The sequence below is a fragment of the Athene noctua genome, chromosome Z (assembly GCF_965140245.1).
Source record: "Athene noctua chromosome Z, bAthNoc1.hap1.1, whole genome shotgun sequence".
Taxonomy (NCBI): Eukaryota; Metazoa; Chordata; class Aves; order Strigiformes; family Strigidae; genus Athene; species Athene noctua.
In genome coordinates, this window is record NC_134077.1 from 24,383,284 (window position 1) to 24,411,230 (window position 27,947).

The 27,947-nt window shown below is 38.5% G+C and overlaps 1 protein-coding gene across 2 annotated transcripts; it reads right to left on the minus strand.

Moving 5' to 3' along the window:
- Positions 1 to 143: 143 nt before the first annotated feature.
- Positions 144 to 27,931, minus strand: CENPK (centromere protein K). 2 transcript variants are annotated; one of them, XM_074932454.1, is made up of 11 exons: positions 27,738 to 27,775; positions 26,362 to 26,435; positions 24,538 to 24,639; positions 22,883 to 22,939; positions 15,679 to 15,757; positions 11,674 to 11,720; positions 10,225 to 10,307; positions 10,015 to 10,104; positions 8,132 to 8,273; positions 3,744 to 3,797; positions 144 to 302 (listed from the first exon to the last, which is right to left on the minus strand). In XM_074932454.1, the coding sequence occupies exons 2-11, from the start codon at positions 26,395 to 26,397 to the stop codon at positions 144 to 146; spliced, it is 849 nt and encodes a 282-aa protein (XP_074788555.1). In that variant the 5' UTR covers positions 26,398 to 26,435; positions 27,738 to 27,775. The 2 variants fall into 2 exon arrangements, with proteins under 2 accessions (XP_074788555.1, XP_074788556.1); XM_074932455.1 differs by lacking the exons at positions 26,362 to 26,435; positions 27,738 to 27,775 and adding an exon at positions 27,903 to 27,931.
- Between the last annotated feature and the right edge of the window lie 16 nt (positions 27,932 to 27,947).

Genomic DNA, 27,947 nt, shown 5'->3' on the forward strand with positions numbered 1-27,947 from the left:
TTTACTAAATTAACAAATAAAACCAGAAAATCCTCCAAGAAGAAGAGATTACTGATATAAAAAAATCATATAAGTATGCCTTAGCCCCAAGGTAAGTGTACACTGGTGCTTTGTTTTGTTTTAAAATAAACATGTAGGTCATACTACATATGAAAGGCTTCTAGGCGTATTCTTTTTGCATCTTCTGGATGTCTCAGGGCAATTCCATTTCGCAGCAGCAGTTCTATATACGGTGGCCAAAATGAGTCCCTGATTTTTACATAGGGTTCATGTGGTGTGCTCATTAATTTGTTTACAAGCATCTGGAAGACCAAAAAGATAAGATTTAGAAAATGAACAAAACAGCTAGATTTTTATCTCCTTTAGTCAAATGTATACAAATTGTTATAATGAGACACTTATGTAGGCAATATAAGAAATACAAGACTATAGAAGAAATAAAAGACCTGTTCAAAGTAGAACTGAAATAAAAGTTTTTAGTTTTATTTCATCACATCTTTTTTGATGTAAAAATTAGAACCAGAATTCTCCTTTTATCCAGACTAAGTTTTTCATCATCTGTCAAAAATTCTTGGTGGATATTAGATAGTGAATCTATAAATGGCTAAAAAAATCTGAACATAAAGGTGATAAATCCTTATATAATTGATCTTCAAATCAGTACCTGTTAATTTAAGATTCAAAACATTAAATAGGACAGAAAGCTAGATTTTTGGGAATCACCTCAAAACCTTAATGAGTTGCTGTCAACAAATGGTATTTCTCCTTCACTCTTTCAGATTTTAGCAAACAAAGTCCATCTTACAATTTTTCTAAATGTCATCTCACTAATAAGCTAAAAAAGCCCTCTCTTCTGAGACTGGGAGGAATTATTTTTCCTCTATTTTGTATCCTTCTGTAGGTAGTGTCAGAAATAAGTAAGTTTGCACATGTGAACAGTTTAACATCATTGTCCTACATTAACTTCACTACATTTGCACACAATCTTTTTGCTCATCTCGTAAATGGGTTATCCAAATTCTTAAGATCACTTCTTGTTTGGGCATGACAAGACCCTTGCAACAAGTCACCTCCTTTTGATACTTCCCTACTCCCCCTTTGTTCCTTAACTAAACACAGGATTAGTTAATGGAGTTAAAAACAAGCATCAGTTTTGACATCATTCTTCTGTTCTTGGAGACCATGTTTATACTGCTCATGGGAAACACTGCACACATTAAATAATTTTACCCATCCCATGGTGCTCTCTCTATTCATCCCAGATATTTCATCTTTCTACTCAGAACTTCTAAATGTTATCGCTTTCCCAGTTTCATTAGGTACAAAATACTCTGTCTGCCTCTTTATTGCTAAAGAAAAACGGAATATCCTTACTACCACACTTCACTTTTTTTCACCCATTGCTATTAAAAAAAAACCCCTGCTGCTCTTTTTTAGAAGATTCTGAAGAGTTGTTCCAGTTTACGTATTTTGTACTTATCTGCCAAAATCTAAGTATTTACTTCAAATGTATTGTTTTAGATGATTTATTATTTCGTCTTTTCCAACTTCTGACATTCCAAAATAGCCTTTGTAGCTACAACTTTAAATACATTTCTATTGTAAACGGTCTTTCAGATCTTAAACTAGTTCAACAAAAACAATCTGAGGATTATTCCTTTCTGATCGATAAAAGGAAAAGAATTACTATATTTGTAAATAATTACAATTCATTACCGGAATAAAAAGTAGTGTAATAAAAATTTTGAGGTTTGCATGAGAAAAATTTACTCCTTGCTTACTATTTATGCTATTTTGAGGCCGCACCTCCATTCTTGTGTTCAGTTTTGGGCCCCTCACTACACAAAGGACATTGAATGACTCGAGTGTGTCCAGAGAAAGGCAATGAAGCTGGTGCAGGGTCTGGAGCACAGGTCGTATGGGGAGCGGCTGAGGGAACTGGGGGGGTTTAGTCTGGAGAAGAGGAGGCTGAGGGGAGACCTCATCGCCCTCTACAGCTCCCTGAAAGGAGGGTGCAGAGAGCTGGGGATGAGTCTCTTTAACCAAGTAACAAGAGATAGGACAAGAAGAAATGGTGCCAGGGAAGGTTTAGACTGGATATTAGGAAGCATTTGTTTACAGAAGGGGTTGTTAGGTGTTGGAATGGGCTGCCCAGGGAGGTGGTGGAGTCCCCATCCCTGGAGGAGTTTAAGAGTTGGGTTGACACAGCACTGAGGGATCTGGTACAGTTGAGAACTGTCAGTGTTAGGTTAACGGTTGGACTGGATGATCTTCGAGGTCCTTTCCAACCTAGTTGATTCTGTGATTCTAATTAAGTAGGTACTGATATACTTAACGAATATAAATGTATACACCTAGCTTGTCAAAGGGGATTTATTAAAATGTATATTTTAATTATTTAACAAACACATGGAGATTGAGTGGACTCATGGTTAGGAACACATGCACTGATTGAAATTCTGTGAATGAATTACATTTGTACAACAGCAAATCCTAATTCTGTAACTATAATGTAAAGATAACTTTGAATTTGTCTCTTTAAGAAAGTATTATCTGTGTCTTTAAAAACACTTTTGGAATTTAACAGGCACTTGAAGCTAGAACTGAATTACTCCACAAAAAACCTCCCATAAAACAAAGATAACGGACATGGACAGTTTACGCCAAGATAGTTAAAATGAAAAATAAGTCTTGGTTTTTGGAAGCAGTATGTTATTCCAAATGGAAATCAGACATGGCTTAGATGTGTTCACATTTTGAGATTAACAATATCAGAAAAATGTGAAGGGCAGTTTTAAAGCATTAGAAGAGCCTTAAAATTTTTATTCCATAGGGAATAGGCCTATTTTAAATTCTGATCTGTTTTCAAGCTCTGCCTAATTTGGCATTAACAGGCATGCTGAGATACTTGAAGCATGTAAAATGATTTTGATGGTGTAAACCCCAAGTATGGGCTTTTAACTTAAAGTACAACAATGTCATGGTGACCAGATCATTGCATCTTAATAACAGAAAGTTGTTAGTCATCAAGTTTTCCCTCAGGAAAAAACTTTTTCCCCCAGGAATGTCTTACACATAGATACTTACAACTGTCTGAAGACTGAGGATGGAGGAGGAATAGAAACACTTCAAATGTAACATTTAGGAGAAGAAACAATGCTAGTAAAAATATTTTTAATGCTCCTTCAAAATTGTGCTTTGCAATTCAAATTCATAAATTGCACAGTGATTACAAATACACAAAGCAACGCTTACATACTTATAAAATCAATTAGAAATGATTGCATCAGATTAATTGATCTTTCATGTGAAAAGATAATCCAGTTAATACGCGAGACTACACATTAACTGGTCCTTCTAGAACTGTTATTGTACTATATTTCAGAAATATTTTTATCAAAATAGTACAGAATATATCATGAAATGGAACAATTCATTTTAAGCATAGTGTTTGTCTCCTTTAATATGAACCACTGAGGCTCATAAATCTTTAAAATAAACATTATAAAATATAATGACTGAGGATTAAATAATCAAAATTATTGCCACATCTCTTAAAAAATTGAGGGATTAATTTGATAGGAATTAAAACACAAATCTGACAAAACATTCTTAAACATTCTACTTTTCAATTAACTATTTTAATTGTATGCCATACACAGTTATTCATCTTACTAATATATTATGATCAGATCTGAGTACAGGAAAATCCACCATATCTCTATGTAACAAAACCATCTTACCTCTAAAATTTCATGCAGCGTTATCAGTTCTACAGATGGCTCTTCTGAATAACCCTGCAAAAATAACACCACCCCAGCCAAATTAACAAACCCCAAAACTAAATAGTCAGGAAGAAAGTTAATTGACAAAGAAAAAATAATCACACAATTATTTGATTACGTAGTACACAACAGATGAAGACTTTTACTTACATTTAATGACAGAAATACAAGGTAGTATTTAAATCTACCAGTTCAAAGTCATACACTTTAAATGTAACTTTTTAAAAACTGATTATTAAAAAAGTGACCATAGTGTATCTACCTGGGTTTACATTTAAATAAAACCAAATACATTATTTTTATAATGTAGTACAGGGCAAAACATTCTATGATGTAAGGAAAAAATGATGGTTTTTTGTGAACTTTATGAAAAGGTTTACAACGCAAATTTGACACAGTAAGACTTCAGTTCATAGTGCCTTAATATTTTTTCAGGATTTGCCAATGAATATTTGTTTACTCTTACTCCGACTTCAATTAAAAAAATTGACCAAACTTAAGAATCATTAAAAATTTTGGAAAAAAGTCCTTGATAAAATATCATTACAAAATTACTTGTTTTCATTTGCAGCAAGCAAATCAAGCCATTTGCCTATGAATTTATATGGATTTCTAAAATTGATACAGATTTCTTAAACAGCAATGCTAACAAAATTGCTTGTGCTGTTGCAAGGTGAACTTGATTCTTTTATTTTTCAATTTTAGCCTTTTTCCCCCATCCACTTCACATTCAACAAAACAATACAGCCCTGGTGGCTGCTTACTCAAGCACTGCTGTTGAATATATCAACTTAAGTCCTAAGACATTAACAGCTGTGCAGTACCTTATACAAACTCTACTTCTGGACAGAAGAATAATACAGCAATAAAAAAGAATTCATGAAAGGCAAGTTCTGGCTCCTTTTTTCCAGTCATAGTTCTTAACATTCTCACCTTCAGAAAGCCACAAGGGGGCTGCTGCCTGCTCCATGGACACCTTGCAAACCATGGAGCTAGGGCTCAATAATGCCTGTCTTTGTGCCTTTATATTGACACTAGGCTGAAGAGATAGAATCTGCACCAAGAAGCTGCAAAAGGTTCCTCAGAGCAATCATGAAGATACTTCATAGCCTTGGCTGTGGTATTTCTCTGGCCAAAAATATGACTTCATAACTTACATAGTGGGTTTAATATTCATGTTTCAGAGTTGAAATTAGGTTATGACTTGAGCAATTACTAAAACTGACATACAAAGAACAAATTCCTAAGGATATTAGTGTAAAGAGGTTTGCACTCCCACAGAACTAGAAAACTTATTTTGTTAGGTTTGTAATATACCTTATATATATTTTGGTTTTTATTATCTTATATATTTTAAGTGTCACCAATATAATAAGTACCTCTAATTAATTAATTAATGCTTATAAAGTAACTTTTAAGCAGGATGTTTAGTATTTGTTTATTTAACCATCCATGAGATAGACTGGCATAAAGAATATTCTTCAACATATGGCTTTTCATATTTCTTATCTTGAAAAAAATTTCTTTTTTTTAATCCAAGATTTAAAATGCAAGACAATTCCTACCTCAATCACTACCTATTCTAAAAGTGTTGGGCCATGGCAACAGAGGCTAACCTGAGCTGTGATTCAGTCTTCCCTCCCACTCACAATCCCAGATGCAGGTGCCTGGTGAAAGAACAGTGGAACCAGAACAGCAAGGCTGGGAGTTCACACTACTAGGCAGCTGTGCCCTACAGACATCAGCCCTGCGCATTTGTCCTCACACAGAACTACTGGGAGTACAAGAAGCTTCCACAAGGTGAAGCAGAAATTACTGCTGTACAGTTAAGAGTTCAGTTCTTCCAGAATATTGAACCAATCTGATAATAGATGTGAATAACATTCACCTGAATCAATGTAGCAGCAAATTTAATTGCTAATGCTGACAATTTCTGACACAAAGAAAGCTATATCGGTAAAAATAGCTTTTTCTCCTGCCTTCAGTTAATCACTTTAGATGCAGATTATAGGGGACCAGCAGTTAAGCCATTCAGATCCAAGTGAGTCAAAAGATATAGAAGCAGCTATGAATTCACAAGGAGGGAAAAGAAAGAAAAAGACATGTCAGAAAACAAACTATGTTTAGGAATTCAGGCAACGCATAAATAAAATTAAAGCTAAGACAAGATAAGACCTTGGAAATGTATCAAAATTAATTTTACATTTAATAAAACTAAAAAAAAGGTAGTAGAACGGTAGTAGGTGACTTCTGTGAGCAAGGGGAAGGGTTGATTAATCCTAAAGACTCTGGGTGATTATTTCTTCCTTTAGATTTTAATAAGGAAAACTGCATGGAAGAGATGAAGTCAGGGTAGCTAGTAACAATTTCTGACAGTCAATATAACATGCTGAGAAAAAATTTAAGCAGTTTATTTTTCTCTGGGGGAGAAGTTTTTACATAAAATATTCCTCAGAATTCTGAAACACACACATGAATTCACTATTCCTTTTATTTAAAACAGCTGGATATGACCATGAGCAACTCGATCCAACTTTGACATTAGCACTACCTTGTTGATGACGTTGGAATGGAAGATATCCAGCGGTCACTTCCAGTCTAGATTTTTCTATGGCTTCACATAAATAGGAGCAAATAAATAGATGTATTTTATAACAGGAAATATATTTTTAAGGAAATAATGATTATATATATATAAAAAATGGACAATTGCTTAAAATGCTTCTTCAAACACTAATGACTTCCCCAGAAGCATATCCTAGAACAACTGTAAGATGAGTAAGAACCAGCAAATAGGGAGATGACACTATCAGGCCAAAATCAAGAAACATATGATTGAAAGACAACTGTTAATTACATCACTGAAACTTTAATTTCTTAACATTGGAGCAAAATGTATCATATTTAATAACTGCAGAAGACTGGAAGGCATTGATATGCAGAAGAACTATGCTATAATAGAATAAGGTGTTTGAAGAGGGTGGAATAGGACTTTGAAAATGAACATCATGCCTTGAAAGGTCCATTTGGTATTTTTATCTGCAAAACAGGTACTTCTGCCAAAACCAAGTTGGTTTTCTTAGTTAAAAGCTGAACATTCATCAGTTGGAAATAACAGGAAGAAAAAGACAAGGGTGTAATTAGCTGCTTTTATGTGACTGTGAGTTTTGTCTCTAACATTGATTTTTACCAGGTTCCAAAAAAGATAAATCCAAGTGGAAGCAAATACAAAAAATGGGTATTACTAGGATAAGCCAGGGAATTGTAAAAAATTACCTTACAGAAGAACAGGAAGCTTTGCTACTTCAAATAGCAAAAGAAAGAAAGGGTATAAGACCGCTGTCTATAAATGTATCAGGACTAATAAACACAAAAAAGAGCTATTCTAAGGACAATGCTGGTTCAAGAATGCATGGATCTGTTAGACATGAATAAATTTAGACTGAAAGTTAGGAGACAGGTTCTAACCAAAGTACTGAGGTAATAGAACAAACTCCATCAGAAACAGTAGTAACAAAAATAATTAGTTTTTATATGGAGCTCAATTATAATACTAAAGAAATTTTATTTTGTGGTTGTCTGAAATAACAAGGGACTGGATTAAAGAATCACAGAATCAGCTAGGTTGAAAAGGACACTGAAGATCATCTAGTCCAACTATTAACCTAGCACTAACATAAAAGAAAGAAGTCCTTTCTATTTCTGTATTCTTAAGCATGTCTAAAATCAGAATCAATCCCCACCTTTTTTGTAACTATTATTTCAAACAGTAATGGTAAAAGGTTTATTTTTAGTGCAGACTTTGAATTTATTATGCAAAATACTCCCTGACTGCCTTTTTTCCCTAAAATTTTAAGATCATTTTAGGCCCAGTTTGCCTGAGCATAAACTGATGGTTAACATTCCAAATCACACCATAATTATAAACACGTGTCCTTGTAATTGTTTCAAAAACATTGTTAGACAATTAAAATTTCTTTTGCCAAGGAAAATGAGTCCACTTGCCTAGTCCAGTAAAAAAAGAAAATGGAACAATTTGGAGTAAACCCCTCACCATTTCCAAATTTGGCACAGCTTACACTTCAGTAAGAAATACCATACATTGCTATGCATCCCACTGGGTAAAGGATAAATGCATTAAAAAAGAAAATATGTAAGGCTGTTCCCAGCTGGATAATTTAAAACAACCTGAAAGATATCAATTAAACCTAAAGGATCAGCTGTAACAACTACACTTATTTCAAAATATAGCTGCAGATTCTATGTTAATGGATTTTAAAAGATATTGCATCTAATTAAATAGAAATAAAACATTACAAGTTTTATCATTGTCAAGAAAATCTTACCTTCTTCTTAGCACTTCCACCATTCTCTGGAAGGGGAAAATGGTCTGATAGGAATTTACCCAGAGCATCCAAGAGTTCTTCCTTATATGACTTTAGTTGTAAGATTTTATTTTTCAGTTCATTAAATGATCTCATTTTCAAACTAACACAGTAAAAAAATAGCAAGAGAATATGAAATTCAATAAAATAATTTAATTTAAAAGTTTTAAAGTAAAAAAGTCCATTATTGTATATTCTTATGAGTTCCACATCTTAAATCACAGGACATAAGCAGATAGAAGCAATATTTTCCATGTTTCAAATATAGATTACTAAGTTATTATTTGATCTATTTAACAAAGCAAAAAGTATATTTTGTTTTCTCATTTGCTCTTACCGATATTTAAATTTTTCAGTATTGTCCTGGTTTCAGCTGGGATAGAGGTAATTTTTCTTCTTAGTAGCTAGAATAGTGCAGTCCTTTGGATTCAGTGTGGGATTTGGTATCAGAAGAATGCTGATAATGCACTGATGTTTTCAGCGGTTGCTAAGAAATCAAGCACTTTCCAATGCCCCATGTCCTGTCCACGCGTGGGTATACAAGAAGCTGGGAGGGAGCAGAGCCGGAGCCCCAGACCCAAAATGGCCAGTGAAATACTCTATTATGTAATGTCATGCTCAGTATATAGAGGAGGGTTGGCCAGGAAAGGGGGTTCTCTCTCATTTCTGGGATTGCGACTGGGGGATCTCGGTCTTCTCGGGATCACTAGCCAGGAACAGGCTGGGTATCAGTTGGCGGGTGGTGAGCATAGTGCTTTGCCCATTTGCACTTCCTATTATTGGTTTGGGTTTTGGTTTTTTTTTAATTCCAATTATTAAATTGTTTTTATCTCAACCTAGAAGTCTCCCTTTACCCCTCCAATTAACTTCCCATACCCCAGGAGCAGGAGCAAGCATCTCTGTGGTGTCTGGCTGCTGACCAGGTTTAAGCCACAATGGTCCTTTCTGCTACCCAATGTGGGGCTTGAAGGTTGGAGATAACAATAGATCTGGCCAGAGTGTATTAAAACAAATTTGTTATAAGCGTTCAATATATTGGCTTATCAGTTGCTGGTCATAAGGTCAATTTATTGGCTCCTAGGGTTGTGGCGCTCATTCTTAGAGCTGTGCTATGCATCACTTCACTTGCCGTATGTAGTTCCTGTGCTGCTGCTGCTGATCACCCATGGGAGGTGGATTAAGATTTTTGCTTTGCTGTACTATGTAATACTGTTTTATGGCACAATAGAGTTGTTGGTCCCAAGATTAGTCCGCTGTTTGTACTCAGATTGTCGTAATTTCTGTACTTAAGGGGTCATCTTGCAGAAAGGGTTAATAATTACACCCTTTACATTTTCTCCTTGGAGAGCCAATCCATGGGGGAAACACTTCCCTTCACCTTCCCTTCCCCTACAGGCTACTTACAATAGTATTTGAAAATTTTGGACATTTTGAATATCCTTGGGATGTTTACATTTACATGGTCGTCTTACTGCTGGGAACCAGCGTGTTCCTGCATGTGGTTCAGATTTTGTTCAGGGTTAAGCAATTTAAGAGTATCACCCAGAAGTCTACCTCAAGGCTGGAGAGTTATCAGTAGCAGGATGTGTGAGATAGCATGGGCAAGTACCTAGGACAGCGGGTACCCCCAATGTTTTGGAACTTCTCCCCTGAATAAGTGCAGAATCCTGAAAAAACAGTGAAATATTTGGAAGAAGTATTCTGTCACTGTGATAATTCCAGGGACACACAGATGATTGCAACATGCTGGGGCCTGGCCTGTGCCTACCAAACCCTGTTCAACACTATTCAGTACTCTGAATATGGTTTAAAACAAAACAAATATAAAACCACTGTAGAAATACCTTTTTGTGGAAGGTTGTCCAACTTCAGTGTTTGCCTTTTCATTAAGGGCATATAGTAGCTGCTCCTGTTCCTCATACCACTGCTGTTCTCTTTGAAACATGAAAAGTAGGAAATGGCACAATAGATAAATAGTTTTCCTGGACAGTCAAAGAAGAAGAAAGTGTGGTACAAAAGCTTATGGCATTCAGAAGTCCAAATTATTGTATTACCTTTTCAGATCTTCTTTCAGTTGTTTATTTTTTGACTGAACTGTTGATAGCACCATTTCAAGATGATTCTTTACTTTCTGCAACTATAAAAAACAAACCTACAGTTTGCAGATAGCCCAGTCTGTGCTATTTGTTCTGTGTAAGGTTACATCTGTAAATCTGGTAAAGAGAGCCAAAATTATCTAGTATTTCTTAAGAAATATGGCTACAGAGTGACACACCATTTTTAAATCCAGTTGGAGTTATTTAAAATGTTACTGTCACCAGCTGCTCATTGGTGTCTTACTGAAGCTCTGTAAAATAGTTGGTTTTACCTGAAGCAGATTATGGAGCATACACATGAACTTCTCATCTTATGAAAGACTGAGAAGAAAACATCTGCAGCACCAGGGCTGCTTTGTTTAAATCACTGCAGCTGCTTGCAAGAATGAATCTGTGCTAATAGCACCAACATAAAATATAGAACACTCAGAAAACAAAGATGCTGCAAAGAAAGACTAATTACATCCATGAACTAAATGGTCATCAGTGATATGGACATATCTGGGAGAGGAAGGAGGGAGAAACAAAACTACTGCAGCCAGAAGCTATATGCACTGCTAAAGACAGGGTACAGTGGACTCTCAGCGGACTAGGTCTTTCATTAGTGTGTTATGTTCTACAAAGTAGTATTTCTAATAGTTTATGGTTTTTTAATATAAACCTATGATTTGGATGATTTTGTCTCCTACCATAAAAACTATGAGAACTCTTACATTTACCTCAAAGAAATAAAAATTGTGAAAATATTCTACAGAAGCAAATATTCTCTATGTGTGCAACATCTGAAAAAAAATTTGAATCCTCAACAAGATAGGCCACAAAATGGGATTTCAGTTCAAATATGTCATAACAATACAGTCAGATGAATGTATGTAACCAAACAACATGTTAACTGTGATCCTTAAAAGCTGTTGGGTACTAGAGGGAGAAAAGCTGCTAGGAAGAAAACCAAAATTTTGTTTGGGGTTTTTTAAAGCCATAGTAATAGGAACATTCTCAGGTCATGTTGCATACCAATGTCCAATCAATTTAGTGTAATGGTACCCCTAAAATATTCTTGATTTGCTTTCTTCCAGGGCTGGAAGAACTCAAATTATTGCCACAGAACTCTAGAGTTAAGAATACTGACTCTGTGTAACACGTAACATTACATATTTTAGATCAAGTATGAAATGCAATATATAAAAAAATATTGTTAAAAACGTCATTCATTGCAACTAGGAAATTTTAGTAGTTATAATATAGGGGAAGAAAAACATTAGAACAACAATGGCTGAAGAAACTTATACAGTATCTTAGCAGTAATCCACTACAGGAATAGTCACAGGAAAAAGCAGCATTGTATATACTTTCTTCATCTTTTTTCCCAACAAAATGTATCATCCCTTAACAAACAAAAAGCCTTACCTCTTCTTTTCCTAATGATACCAGTACATCTGGATTGGTAGAAATTACTGAAAAATAAAATTAATTGGGTTTTTTGCATTGGATGATATAGACTTGTTTATACTGAAAAGCAGCCTGGCTAGAGAGAAACTTGCATAGCCTCTAAAAAACTAACTTGGCTGTCAGCAGCAGTCAGCCACATCTTGTGGTGTCCTGCTGTGCTACCCTACTGTTAGGTTTCAGCAAGCGAAATCAGACAAAAAAAAGCGCGGTGTTAATGCTTCTGCGTTATTTTTCATATCTGAACTAGCTTAGGTATATAGATTTAAGTACGTAATACTGAAATGTGAAGTACAGTCATACTTCAAGATAAGCAAGACTGATTTTTCCGGTGGAATGGATTCCATCATCATTACCAATGTGGACAATGAAATTCTTCCAGTCTTCCAATTCTTTGTTAAACAGCCTCCCAAATGCTTGATCAGGATTGTATAACATATCAGATTTAAAAAACTTAAAAAGCACATCACTATTCTTACTGTTCACAAGAGCAGTCACGTGTAGGGAGATTAAAGGCCCAGCAAAGCCAATATCCTAACTCCAACCCTGTCCAACAGCAGTACTTAAGGGAAAGTAGGGTACTATTCAAGGATGTAGTAATGTTTTCCCAGAATGCTTCTGCAAAATGCAGTGATTTATGGCTCATGGATTTTCTGAATAAGAAGTTCATTGTTGTATTTGATAGTCTTCAATGGACTCCAATCTGTTCTCAGTTCCATGTGAACTTGCAGCATCTGCATAAACATATAACTTGAAAAAGTGCGGCACTGGAATCTATTAACAGGAGAAATGAAAGTTACTCTAACAGTTTTAAATCTTAGTATGACAGGGATTTTTTTTGTCCAAGCTTTGGCTCTAAATCTCAAATATTAAAAATAATTACTGCAATAAAAGCTTTTCCTTTAACAAAAAGAAAAGCTCTTAACCCTCTTATAAAAGCATTAAATATGTCCTAAATACAATACAGTTGATTTAATAAATTTATAAGAATACTTTTTTTGCTAATTTTATACCTTCACAAATTTCGAGAAGTATTAGACTAGTAGTTCTAAAAGTAGTGTTTGTTCTGAGATGAAAATCTGCAAAACGAGCTCAAAATGCATTAAATTACATGTCACAATAAAACGCCTTTTACTTAGAGAATTACTGTTTCTAAATCTTGACACGAAATCTGAGTAGAGTGCTCTCAAATTAAGCTTATGTTTAAGAGCTGTGGGAGGTAGTTGTCTATGCCATTATTAGTGCAAGATTTCTTTAATGACATGAATATCCTACATAGAATGCATTGGTGTGCCTTTACCCACATTCACTGGCATACTTGAAGAAACCCTTACAACTCTTCCCCCTGCCACACCCCTTACTATAATTATTGTGAGCCCTTACTACTTGGAGTTTCTACTGCTGTTTTCTAACATGTCTTCATTTTTAGATACCCAATCCTGAGTATGTGCTTCCCATTCAAAATTCACATTGTGTGAGTACCAGAATAGGCTACATCTTCCTAGGAAAGAAATCACTAACCCTAACTTAGTGAAGGAACAGTGCAGATCTAAAATACTGTGACAACACATTTATGGCAGCTGCTACTGTAATGAGCATAGGTTGTTCTATCTACTAGAAGTTAATGCTTTTTCAGTTGTGAATCAATACACTTGCAAAAATCAAATGTCAAACAGGATTGCCTAGTGATACATAGTACAATTACTAAGCAAAATACTACCAGATACTAGGAATGTAAAAGCAACTACTACGCACATGTTTATACAGAAGCTCCTATTAAAATAAGAGGAATCTGGCAGAATACTGATAGTTTCTCAAGAAAAATAGAAATTATGCAGAGACCACAAATGTTTTATAAGGTTAATTCCACTTCCTTATTTCGCAGATGTAAAAGTTAAATTCTACTTTTATGAGTCAAATGCTTGTTAAAAAGTTTTAATTCAGCTGATTTAGCAGCTCTAGAGCTACATAAATAGTACCAGAAAATGAGAAAGAACAAGAGACCAAAGTAAAAGCTTTGAAAAAATAAAATTTGCATTGTGGATTCAAGTGTGTTTGCCAATATTGCACTTAAAGAAAAGTAGAGCTGCCAAGTTATAACCTCTGAAAATAAGGTTTAAAATTGAAATGCTGACAGACCCTTATTTACAAGACTGTCCATTACTAAAAGCAGAAAACAAGGTAAAAAGCCAGCCTGACATTCATGCATTATCAGTAAATTGTATGAAATTATTGTTTCTGCTATTCCTATTTAGATAAATGCAGACAATGTTTTAAGAAATTTCTCCTTCAAAATAAACGGTAGGTATAAAGGAGCCAAGACTGACAGAGAAGACGTAAGCACAGTAGACTCCTTATTTTCATATAAGCACTTTATTCAAATTCTTAGCAGAAGCTTTTTTTTCTTCTGTCAGAAAGGTAGCCAAAAAGGCAAAGCTTTGGCTACAAAATATTATTTGCATTATAATATGCATAGATCATTTATCTAGTAAAAAAAATAAGATTTCTAATAATAAATCTTATTACCTGGGAACAAGTAAGAATAGTTCAGCAAAGCAAGTCAGCAAGCCAATAAAAATAGATCATGCCCCAAGAATATTTTTTAAGCAAATAGATTAAAGTTTAAAATAATTACATATTTTAGTAAAGAAACCTAATATCTCCAGGTATTTTACCCAGATAAAAACTTTAAGTGCTTTCAGTTAATTTTCTTTAAGCCAGTAGCTTATTTGTGGGCAGCAGCCAAGAATTAGTGTTTCCCAAATTCATTCTATGTCACACTTTTGATCTACATACTTCTAAGAAGCATTTGAGGCTGACCACTCTTAAGAGACAGGCTTACAAAGCACAGGAACTATAAATTTATTCTAATGGAGCAACAATATCTATTTATAAGAAGAACTTTTTTTTCCCCAGTTTTGAGCACTATATGCAGCACATTCATGAACCTGGAAAGAAGCCGAAGAAGTGACTTTACTGTTCATCTGAAAATGCATTCCAATTTGGCCATATTACAAAATATTGAAAATTACCATTTTCTGTCTAAAACACATTCCTATCATTTTGTAAACACAAAAACCCCAAAGCTGCTTCTGGCATAAAAATATTCAAATGAGTCCATGTATTCATTTAAAGATTAACTAATAAGTTTTACTGGGCTGAAAGGTTCTCGATAGGAGACATAACAATGAGTGCTATGAGAATACTAATGATAGTGTAGTGTGAACTGTTTATGAGTCTTCAAATGATACATCTGAAAAAACAGATTACTTTACTCACATTTAGATTCTGAATGGTTTTATTTTCAGTGTCTGGCCACATCAGCCTTCCAACAGTGCAATCAGTCAGCACTGATGCTTATGTACAAAAAGATACTTGAAGAACTGAGGAATTTATACCTTTTGACTGATAATGCCTAACAAATATAAGAACTACCACTTTTCTCAGTGGTTTGTGCTCCTCAGATCAGTAAGCGATCTGGATTCCCATGTTGTTAAAATAAATTGTAGTGTCTTTTACTACCTTTTCTTGACCTGAAATCTCTGACCCCTGTTAAATACAACATAGATACTTTATTACAGTGTAATGGGTTTACCACTAAAGGTTTACTTCAAAGTTTTCAGCTAGTACCTCATAATATGACAGACTTTTGTGAAGCATTAATAAAAAAATCAGAGTAAGTATAGTTAAAAATATGTCTGGGTAAATTATTGTTAATTAGCAATACTTGTAAAAAAATCAAACAATGTATCAGCTTTTTAAAAGGCAAAATGGATACAAAATTATTTGCCAAAGTAGTTCTATCCTAAAAAGGAAATACAAATGAAAGATGGAGAAGAAACTACCACAGAAAGGAGAAACCTGAAAGAGGGTAACAGCATAACAAACTTTTATTTTGCTAGGAGATCTACTACCAGTTATTTTTCTGTTTATATGAATATACCTTACATGGAAGCAGTTACTTACTTTCAGGAATTCTGTTTTGCCATTGATTATGTTCTGCTGTTAAAGCTTTCATTTGCATCCTTGGTAATTGGAAGGAAAGCTGTACAACAAGAAAAGAAGCATCTTTTGAAGTGTGTTGAGTTGCATTGCAGTAAAATAAGATAAAAATTCAATTACTAAGTTTATACAGCAGAAAAAAAAGAAAATATTACAATAGGCCATTTATTCCTTCCAAAGATTTGAAAAGGCACTCACAGAGATCAAGAAATATTTTTATTATTTTTTTAAAAGGGGGGAGTCAGAAATAGTTGGAGTTGGCATTTTCCCCTGTTGAGGCAGGGGTATTAGCTGTCTTTTTCTATCTGCCAATCCACAGAGGTGTGGCGCTCTGATCACAGCTAATCCATGCAGGAGATTACGACCTTCGCGGGAACAAAAGCACAGATGCCAATATGGTGGTTGCTTCTTGCTCAATTTATTAACTGCGCAATTGCTTTTTATATACCTTCATGTACCTCACAAGGTCTTTAATTCCCTATTCTTCCGGTATCTCACGAGATCTTTGCTTCCCTGTTCTTTCCATACATGGCGCGATCTTCCGAGCGCCTCTCCCTATACTACCCCTAATTTTCTCTGTAATATTGGACAATGAGCACAGCTGAAGATGAGCCACTAGAAGCAATGACAGTGCTTCATATCTTCACCCCTCCTTAGATGCATGGTTGATACACATTTAAGGTAAAATGGACTGTGCTTGATATTTGATGACTAAACAAAAGATTGTCTTCAAAAAAAAACAAACCAGTAGTCAAATAAATCTTCCATCAAAACAACATCTGTAGACTCAACAAAAAATGCTTTAGAACCAGCGGTCTAGCTCACTGTAATCACTGAAAATATAGGAGCAATAATAAAAACACCAGTTCAGAAAAGTTTAAAAGTTAAAAACCCCAGACTAAACAAACAGATGTTTTCAATCTTGTAATTACTTATAAACTGATACAAAATTATCCATACATTTAAATACAACAGGTATTGCTGATAGGGTCAAGCATTCCATAAAAAGCACTGCAGACTGCAATTGCCTTTTCATCAACTAAAAAGAGAAAAATATGCTAAGAATCATCAGCCAAGCTCTTACACTAAAAATACCAAGAACTGACAACTTAAGCTTAGCTTTTCACTACTCAAAATAACTTCATAAAGTGTATCTTCAAAAGACAGCCTTTTAAAAGAAAGGAAAACAAACCCAAACCAGAAGAAATAATCACCATACAGACATTTCTTATTTTCAGGTGGTGTCATCGCTTTTGCAATGAAGCACTACTCTTGACAGTACCGTCAGCTCATTCTTTGTTCCTTTAAACATGATTTCAAAAAGGATGTACAAAACATTCTGGATATTCCAGTAAATGGACAAAAAAACTTCCCAATAAATTCACACTACCATTCAGCAACCTTAAATCAAAGACGGTCTCTTAAAGACAAATGCATCCATCATATTTGATAAGTCATGGCAGTCCAGCAAAGTTCCCGCTGACTGGAAAAAGAGAAACATAACCCCCACTTTTACAAAGAGAAATAAAGAGGACGTGATGAACTACAGACCAGTCAGTCCCACTTCTGTGTCCAGCAGTATTGAGTGGATCCTCCTGGAAACTATGCTAGGGCACATGGGAAATAAGGAGGTGATTGGTGACAGCCAACATGCCTTCATGAAGGGCAAAGTGTGCCTGATCAATTTGGTGGTCTTGTATGACAGGGCTACAACGTTGGTGGATAAGGGAAGAGCAACTGATGTCATCTACCTTGTGCAAAGCATTTGACACTGTCCTACATGACATCCTGTCTCTAAACTGGAGAGACATGGATTTGATGGATGGTTGCACTCAATGAGTTGCAGTCAACAGCTTGATGTCGAAGTGGAGAGCAGCGATAAGTGGTGTTCCTCAGTGGTCAGTGTTGGGACCAGTGTTGTTTAACATCTTTGTTGGCAACATAGACAGCGGGATGGAGCGCACTCTCAACAAGTTTGCGGATGACACCAAGCTGTGTGGTACAGTCAACATGCTGGAGGGAAGGGATGGCATCCAGAGAGACCTGGACAGGCTTGTGGGCGCATGCAAACCTCATGAAGTTCAATAAGGTCCTGCACCTGGGTCAGGGCAATCCCAAGCACAAATACAGGCTGGGTGATGAGTGGATTGAGAGCGGCCCTGTAGAGAAGGATTTGGGGCTACTGGTGGATGAAGAACTGATTATGAGCCAGTAATGTGTGCTTGCAGCCCAGAAAGCCAACTGTATCCTGGGCTACAAGGAGAAGTGTGGCCAGCAGATTGATGGAGGTGATTCTGCCCCTCTACTCTGCTCTCATGAGACCCTAACTGGAGTACTGTGTCCAGCTCTGGGGCCCCCAACATAAGAAGGACAGGGACCTGTCACAGAAGATCCAGAGAAGGCCATGAAGACGATGGGAGGGTGGAGCACTTTCCTTATGAGGACAGGCTGAGAGAGTTGGGGTTGTTCAGCCTGAAGAAGAGAAGGCTCCAGGGAGACCTTATAGCGGCCTTCCAGTACTTAGAGGGGGCCTACAGGAAAGAATTGGGGAGACTCTTTATCAGGGAGGGTAGTGATAGGACAAGGAATAACAGTTTTACATTAGGGCAGATTTAGATTAGAGATAAAGAAATTTTTTCCTGTGAGGTGGTGAGACACTGGAATAGGTTGCCCAGAGAAGCTGTAGATGCCCCCTCCCTGGAAGTATTCAAGGCCAGGTTAGACAGGGCTTTGAGCAACCTGGTAGAAGGTGTCCCTGCCCATGGCAGGGGTGTTGGAACTAGATGATCTTTTCAGGTCCCTTCCAACCCAAAACATTCTATGATTCTATGAAATATGTACATCCTGCCTGTTAACTCTTATGCCTGGTGTACATTCCTAGCAAAATATGCTGCTCAGAAAGTAAACCATTACATCATTGTCCTGGGTTGCAGTGTATTCTATTACCATCCTCATGAGCTGCTTAAATCATGTGGGGCAATGTTTCCTTGTCTCCCCTCCCCCCCGACTATCTTTCTGCTAATGGCCCATCAATGCCATGCAGCATGACTCATTATCCCATTGTGAGATGCTCCACCCAGAGGGAGAAAACCAGCATTCCATCCTGGATATAACCTGAGATTCTGAATACCAGAGACTCTCTTTTCCACTGGATTTCCAGAGGACAGGAGCTACTTAGCCACCACTGGACCTTTCTGAGGAAGAGCAGATTTTTTTTCTACAGGATCACTGCTTCGGGGGGACTGCAGCCACCATTCTACCACTGCTACCACCACCCTGATTAACAGGGTGTCAGGTTTTATCCTGACTCTGTTAGTTTAACTCAGTGTTATCTGCCTTTATAATTTTTTCCTTATTAAATTGTTATTCTGACTTGGTGTCTCCCACTAGTTTGTTTTCAAACTAGCACAATCATAGACCATAATCAGTCCCCAGACTTAAAGGATAAAACCAGGAGAGTACTTTGCAAAATTACAGTCTTGAGGTGATTAAGTAGTGAACATTAGTGATAAGGTCAACAGCAAGGAAAGAAACCATAGCTTCTTGGTCAGCTACAATGAAAATAGAATAATTCCAGCTGGAAGGACCTACAACAATCACAGAATCATTCAGGTTGGAAAAGACCCTTGGATCATCGAGTCCAACCATCAGCCCTACTCTACAAAGTTCTCCCCTACACCACATCCCCCAGCATCTCATCTAAACGACCCTTAAACACATCCAGGATGGTGACTCCACCACCTCCACAGGCAGCCTCTTCCACTGTCTGACCACTCTTTCTGTGAAAATTTTTTTCCTAATGTCCAGTCTGAACCTCCCCTGTTGCAATTTAAAGTCATTCCCTCTTGTTCTGTTGTTAATTACCTGTGAGAAGAGACCAGCACCAACCTCTCTACAATGTCCTTTCAGGCAGTTGTAGAGAGTGATGAGGTCTCCCCTCAGCCTTCTCTTCCTCAAACTGAACAGTCCCAGATCCTTCAATCTCTCCTCATAGGATCTGTTCTCCAGGCCCTTCACCAGCTTCCTTGCCCTCCTCTGCAATTGCTCCAGCACCTCAATATCTCTCCCAAACTGAGGTGCCCAAAGCTGGACACAACACTCCAGGTGTGGCCTCACCAGTGCAGAGCACAGGGGGACTGTCACCTCCCTACTTCTGCTGGTCACACTATTTCTAATACAAGCCAGGATGCCGTTGGCTTTCTTGGCCACCGGGCACACTGCTGGATCAAGTTCAGCTGCTTGTCAGTGAGAACCCCCAGAGCCTTCTCTTCCACACAGCTCCAGCCACACCTTCCCCAGCCTGTAGCCATGCAGGGGGTTGTTGTGGCCCAAGTGCAGGACCTGGCACTTGGCCTTGTGGAAGCTCATCCCGTTAACATTGGCCACCGATCCAATCTATCCAAGTCTCTCTGCAGAGCCTCCCTGTCCTCATGCAGATTGACATTCCCACTTAACTTGGTGTCAGCTGCGAACTCACTGATGATACACTCTGTGTCCTTATCAAGATCATCAATAAAGATGTTGAACAGAAATGGTCCCAACACCGAGCCCTGAGGAACACCACTTGTAACTCGTCGTCAGCTGGATTTACTTCCATTGACCACCACTCTCTGGGACCATCCAGCCAGTGCTTGACCCAGCAGATCATTCGCTCATCCAGGCCATGGGCAGCCAGTTTTCCTATGAGAACTCTATGGGGAACTGTGTTGAATGCTTTTTGAAAATCCAGGTAGACAATATGCACAGCTTTTCCCTCGTTCTGTAAGCAGGTTGCCCTGTCGTAGAAGGAGATCAGGTTTGTGAGGCAGGACCTGCCTTTCATAAACCCGTGCTGACTGGGCCTGATCCCCTGGTTGTCCATTATATGACTTGTCATGGCACTCAAGATGACCTGTTCCATGACTGAGGTCAGACTGGCAGATCTATGGTTTCCTGGATCCTCCTTTCTGCCTCTCTTGTAGATGGGTGTCACATTTGCCACCCTTCAGTCCAATGGGACCTCCCCAGTCAGCCATGACTTCAGGTTAAGTCATGGAAAGTGGCTTGGCCAAATCCCTCAGCACCCTTGGGTGTAACCCATCCAGTTTCACAGACTTGTGTGCATCCAAGCGGTGTAGCAGGTCTCTGACCACCTCCTCTTTAATTGTGCTGACTTCATTCAGCTTCCCCTCCCCATCTCCCAGCTCATGAGGCTGGGTGTGCAGGGAACAGCCTGTTCCACTGCTAGAGACTGAGGCAAAGTAGGCATTGAACACCTCAGCCTTTTCCTCATCCTTTGTTACCATGTTTCCATCTACATTCAGTAAAGGAGGGAGATTTTCCCTAATCCTCCTTTTGTTGTTAATGAATTTACAGAAATATTTTTTATTATCTTTAACAGCTGTAGCCAAGTTGAGCTCTAGCTGTGCTTTGGCTCTCCTAATGTTCTCCCTGCACAGCTTCACTACATCTTTATAGTGTTTATGAGAGACCTGCCCCTCTTCCAAGGGTCATAGATTCTCCTTTTGTTCTTGAGATCCAGCCAAAGGTCCCTGTTTAGCCAGGCCTGTCTTCTTCCCTGCCTGCTTGGTTTCTGGCACACGGGAACAGCCTGCTCCTGTGCCTTTCAGACTTCTCTTGAAGTATGACCAGCCTTCCTGATCTCCCATGTCCTTCAGGGCAGCCTCCCAAGGGATTCTGTCAAACAATCTTTTGAACAGGTCAAAGTTTGCCCTCCAGAAGTCTAAGGTGGCAGTTTTACTAACCCCTCTGTTTCTTCAAGGATTGAAAACTCAGTCACCTCACGATCACTGCACCCTAGACGGCCTCCACCCTTTACCTCCCCCACAAGCTCTTCCCTGTTCACAAGAAGCGGCTCCAGGAGGGCACCTTCCCTGGCCAGCTCACTCACCAGCTGTGTGAGGCAGTTATCCTCCACACACTCCAGGAACCTCCTGGACTGTTCCCTCTCTGCTGTGTTGTGTTCCCAGCAGATACCTGGGAGGTTATCTGCTGATCATCTAGTTCAATTGTCTGACCACTTCAGGGCTGACCAAAAGTTAAAGCATGTTACTGAGGGCATTGTTCAAATGTCTCTTAAACAGGCTTGGGGCATCAACCACCCTTCTAGGAAGACTGTTACAGTGTTTGATGATGCTCATGGTAAAGAAATGCTTCCTCATGTCAATCCAAACCTACCCTGATGCAGCTTTGAACCATTCCCTTGTGTCCTGTGATGGAGACCACCAGCTTCCTCTCCATTTTTCCCTCCTCAGGAAGCTGCAGAGCGCGATGAGGTCGTCCCTCAGCCTTCTTTTCTCCAAACTAGACAAACCCAGAGTCCTCAGCCACCCCTCAGAGGACGTGCCTTCCAGACCTTTCATCAGATTTGATGCCCTCCCCTGGACACATTCAAGGATCTTCACATCCTTCTTAAATCATGGGCACAGCACTCAATGTGAGGCTGCACCAGCGCTGAATACAGAGGGATAATCCCCTCTTTTGACCGGCTGGTTCCGCTGGGTTGGATGCACCCCAAGATGCTGTTTTCCCTCTTGGCTGCCAGGGCACACTGCTGACTCACATTGAGCTTAGTGTCACACCAGCACCCCAGATCCCTTTCTGCAGGGCTGCTCTCCAGCCACTCCTCTCCCAGTTTATACCTGTGCCCAGCACTACTCTGTCCCAGGTGCAGAATATGGCATTTGGACTTGTTAAATTTCATCCCATTAATCACAGACCAATGCTCCAATCTATCTAGATCCCTCTACAGAGCCTCTTGACCCTCAAAAGAGCCAACAGCACCTCACAGTTTGGTATCGTTAACAAACTTGTTAATGGTGCATTCAGCTCCTGCATCCAGATTGTTGATAAATGAATGGAACTGGCCCTAAGATTTAGCCCTGAGGAACACTGTTGGTGACTCATCCCCAGCCAGACGTAGCCCCATTCACCACAACCCTTTGAGCCCTGCCTTCAGCTGGTTCTTCATCCAGTGCACCATGAACTCACTCATCCCACAGTTGTACAACTTGTCCAGGAGGATACTGTGAGGGACAGTATCAAAAGCCTTACTAAAATCCAGAAAAACACACCCACCACCTTTCCTTCATCCACTGGGTGCGTGATCTTGTCATAGGAGATCAAATTAGTGAAACTATTTTGTAGAGAATAAAAAAAATAGTCTTACCTTGGCATCTGACATTTGAGGGGTGTCCGTTGCTAGACGCATTAGCTTGCTCTGACACTTGGTAGAAAACAAACAACATTTACTTACTCTTGACTTTTGTAAGAAATAAACATGATGCCTAAGGGCAATATACTGTAAACTTGAAAAATGCTTGGATTTTTAGAAGTGCACGACATCAGCTATTACTGCAATGGGATGTATATCAAGTCTGAAATTCAGGCCACCACAGATATCCAAGGCTTCAACAGGAGACACCTGCTAAACTCTCCTTTAGAGTTTTGTAACTGTCAGCCATTTAACCTGCCCTGTGACAGGACAAGATGTATTCTACTGAGCAGTACTTTGGAAACATTGCTGTCAATGTTTTGGAAGCAAAACACAATACATGATTTCTCCAATAAAAACTGCTAATGCTGACACACAATCATTGGGACATTATATCATAAACCATATAACCTAGGAGCCAATTCAATTACTATTAGTTCTTTAAACTTTTTTTTGAATATGCATGCATCCAGGATGCAACAATTACAAAGTAGTAAAAATCCTACTGTTTATACCAGCTTCCAAAAATAACATATATTATCACTTCTTGTGTTGTTTTGAGAATGCTGGGATGGAAATACAAGGTATCAAAGACTGTCAATTAAATTAAAAATAAGAAACATTATATTACCTTCTAATCTGAAAAATTTCAAAGACATGGTGGTGCCAAACAAAACTTCTCTTGATAATTTATTACATTAACTTCAGAAACACAGACACAGGATTCCCTGACACTTACTGAATATTAAGGTAAGTTCACATGTAACAACAAATAAAATCACATTAGTCTTTTAAAATCTAATTATTGCACATTGGGTTGTCTGTAGTTTGTGCTACTTCAAGTTTGAAAGTATTTTTACCTCAGTTTCTGATACTTTCAAGGCTTTGAATCTACAAATCAGAACTCAAGCACATAGCATACAAATACCACATAAAATTGAGTGAGGCAATTAAGACTCTCAAAATATTATTTATGAGTTTTCATCAGACTCAGCAGAATCTTATAGGATGCATACCATTCCCTCAGAACAACTAAATGTTTATCTTTCCTGGATTCCTGTAAATAAAAATAACTCACTCTAAAACATTATTATTAGCAAATTGGATCATATATTGAGAGAGATAAATTTTATTCTTGAGAATGCAAACGTCAGCTTGCATAAGTGTATGCTGACATGAGCATTCTTCTAAGCTTCTTTCTCATCTTATTGTCTCTCTCCTTGAAGATCCAAAACACTTGATCCACCAGTTGAATCCCATCTTGCATAAGGCTAAAGAGAGAAGGACCTCAAGTCTCAGTGTGCTGGTACTAACAGAACACAAGTAAATTGTTTCATCTTCCCTAGTTTTAACATATATTCCCATTCTATTTAACTAAATAATAATATCATCACACTGTAAACAAAGTTGGCACTGCAAAGCATTCTTCAACCCTGCTATTTGTTCTACCTTTGGCCTTTGTGAGGATGTCTTTTTTTGGTTTTCTTTCTTATTGTGGTGGTTTCTTTGGATGCAGTAAGGTAAACATGCAGTGAAGGATGGAGAGATGAACAAAAAAACAATGAGGAAAGTTTACAACAAATCTAGCTTATCACTTGTGATTTGCATACCTCTTCCATCTGCTTCCAAATACTCTCACATTCTTCAATGAGTTCTCTCTTGGCCTCTACAGAACAGACTGACTCAGTAGTGATTTCTGGTAAATATTCAGCCTATTAACAAGCAAATAGAACAGTTATTTAGATATACAATAATTCTTACCAGGTTACTGAATCATACTTGCTACTTCAAGTCAAATATGTAAGAGAGAAATCCCACTGAATCCAAAACTTTCAGTTAACTCCCCTGTATTTCTAGCTAGTACCCAATCATGCAGTAAAATAAGCTAACAACGCTACTATAGTAACATCTGAAGACACTAATAATGTTTCTTAAAATCAGTCACAAAATCCTAAATTTTCAACACTTCTTTGATTACCTGCAATGGTGTGGGGTTTTTTTAACAACTTTAATACAGAAACAACAAAAGAATCTCACATCTACAAAACCACACTTTTTTTCCATGTATCTGCAAAGTTCTCAGGCATAGTTACTTCTGTTCTGTCTTCCCATAATCCTCATCTATTTCTCCTTATCACAACTTGAGTTCAGAATCTTTTTGATTAACAAATTCAAGTGCTCTGGAGGTTATTAGAAAAACAGACAAAATAACCTGAAAGATATGCAGGTAACAAAGAGAGAGGACACCAGGACAGTCAAGAGAGAAAAATTAACCCAAGTCAGATTTAAAAGTTTGAGAAACTGTTGTGTCAGATAGAAACACATACAAATTTAGAAATTAAGATTAAATATATATAAAGAGATACATGAACAACAACAGTAATTAAGAGGGGGAAAAAACAAAAAGGGACAAAATGGCAGTCAAAGGGAATTTTTAATGTAAAACAACCAACAGGAATTTCCTAGATGTACAAGATGCAGGAAGCATTTAAAAATACTTGAGTCACTAAACACGCCGAATACTTAAAGAGATTAAAAACAGACATTCAAAGAGATAGTGATCTAGAGAAGATATAAACATCTGCTTTCTTAATGAAGCACAAAGTCCTACCTCAACCTTTTGTTCATTATCATAACAAAAAAGCAGCATCAGAGAAAATTATGTCAAAAACCCGAATATAAAAGGAGTGAAATACTCAACTAGTATGCTCCAAGTTCAAGTATGCCATAGCAGAGTGGCTAAGAAAAAAAAATCAGAACGCCTTACTGAACACTGGAAGTATTCTAGAGAACTGAAAGGTAGCAATACTTCTACTAAGCCTTCCTGACAAATTTCTTGCATCAATAATTAAAAATAGAATCTGGATTGCCATGATGTGATAAGGTCTAATAAGCGCAGTTCTTGAAAAGGAAAACCATCATCTTTTTAAGAGTCTTGGAATGTCTCCATAACATAAAAGAGAACTAGTTCACAAAATGTACTGATTTCTGAAATGCCTCCAGTGAAGTCCCCCACAGAAGGCTAATAAAGAAATGAAGCAGTCTTGAGATGCAGTGTACTTTTTTTTCCTCAGACAAAAAACTGTCAAGGGCATAGACAACAAGCCTGAACATGTGATTTTCATCATGGCAAAAAGGTTCAGCAGCAGAACTAACAAGGCCTGAAAGGAAAAAAAAAAAAAGTGGAGGAGGAAAAAAAAAAGACATAACCTTTGAAAATTTAAAAGGGGTCTTGGGGTAGGAATAAAAGGTCCTATGCCCTTATAGTCCCCTGCAATAATACAGTCCATCAACATGAAAACAAACAAAAAGCAACTCACAAAAATGGTTAAAGAATTATTGTTGACCTTCAAAATTTCCATGACTGATTTCACACAAAGTTTCAAAATGTACACGTTACAAGGAGATACTACAGACCTCTGTATGTTAATTACCTTCCAAGTATCACATTCAGATGTTTTTTCTTGCATCCTCCTTGCAGCCTTGCAAGTTTTCCTTGCAGCCTCCCCTGTTTTTGTATGTTAAATTACATTTCCATTCGTACACTGTATCCAAAAACTGAAGGCTTTTTTTGCATCTCATCAAAACTAATGCCTTTCAGTTTCAATACTATTCCTTTATTTCATTTTAGAGATACATAATTAGGTAAAAAATAGACACAGCAACAAGTGTGCATTGCAGGCTCTCTGCCAACCAAGCAAACAGGCAAGCTTTATGGGAAATGTTTCATGACGACAAATACAAAATAACTACTGGAAGAAATTCAGAGATGAGGAAGAAAAGTAAAAGTAGCCCTGGGAAAACTGATGAGGGGAAGAAAAGAACAAGATTCAGAAAACAGGGAATTCACCTTAGGAAGAAAAAAATAAAATTAGGATACAAATAGCATCACAAAAGAGGTTAGACAGGGAGTTCCCACTGTCACAGAATCACAGATTCACCTAGGTTGAAAAAGATTTCGAAGATCACCTAGTGCAACCATTAACCTAACACTGACAGTTCCCAACCACACCATATCCCCTGGCGCTATTTCGATCCTACTCTTAAACACCTCCAGGGATGGGGACTCCACCACCTCCCTGGGCAGCCCGTTCCAACACCTAACAACCCCTTCTGGTAAGAAATGCTTCCTGATATCCAGTCTAAACTTTCCCTGGCGCAACCTGAGGCCATTCCCTCTTGTCCTGTCACTTTCTACCAGGTTAAAGAGACTCATCCCCAGCTCTCTGCACCCTCCTTTCAGGGAGCTGTAGAGGGCGATGAGGTCTCCCCTCAGCCGCCTCTTCTCCAGACTAAACACCCCCAGTTCCCTCAGCCGCTCCCCGTACGACCTGTGCTCCAGACCCTGCACCAGCTCCGTTGCCCTTCTCTGGGCACGCTCGAGTCATTCAATGTCCTTTGTGTAGTGAGGGGCCCAAAACTGAACGCAGGAATCGAGGGGCGGCCTCCCCAGTGCCGAGTACAGGGGTCAGATCCCTTCCCTGTCCCTGCTGGCCACGCTATTGCTGACACAAGCCAGGATGTCATTGGCCTTCTTGGCCACCTGGGCACACTGCTGGCTCCTGTTCAGCCGGCTGTCAATCAGCACCCCCAGGTCCCTCTCTGAGTGGCAGCTCTCCAGCCACTCCTCCCCAAGCCTGTAGCGCTGCTGGGGGTTGTTGTCCCTAACATAAACTCCAGGGCTACGCCACTGGCAGGAAAACATTTGAAAGGAGGTCCTCACAGGCTAGAGCTAAACGCAGCCTTTCCCCACACGAGAGCGGGCGGGCACGGCAGCAGGGCCCAGCCCGCTCGCTTCCCAGCGCCCCACCTTAAAGGGCGGCAGATACCCGGCTCCAGCTCCGAGGAGCTGCTCCGCGCGGCTGCCCAAACCCGGCAGCTCCCTGGGGCCGGCAGTGGCGCTGAGGGCAGCCAAGCAGCCCGCGGGGCAGAGACGGGTGGCAGTGGCGGCCACGACCCCCTCCTTGCCCATTACCATGGCGTCTCCGCGCTCCGCTCCGCTCTGTCCGGCCCGACGCAG

Excerpts from the sequence above, each read along its gene's own strand:
- CENPK (XM_074932454.1), bottom strand. The coding sequence starts at position 26,397 with ATGCAAGAAAAAACATCTGAATGTGATACTTGGAAG. Across the intron at positions 24,640-26,361 it reads CTGAATGTGATACTTGGAAG|GCTGAATATTTACCAGAAAT; the intron begins GTAATTAACATA and ends GCTTGTTAATAG. Across the intron at positions 11,721-15,678 it reads GCAAAACAGAATTCCTGAAA|TAATTTCTACCAATCCAGAT; the intron begins GTAAGTAACTGC and ends TTTATTTTTCAG.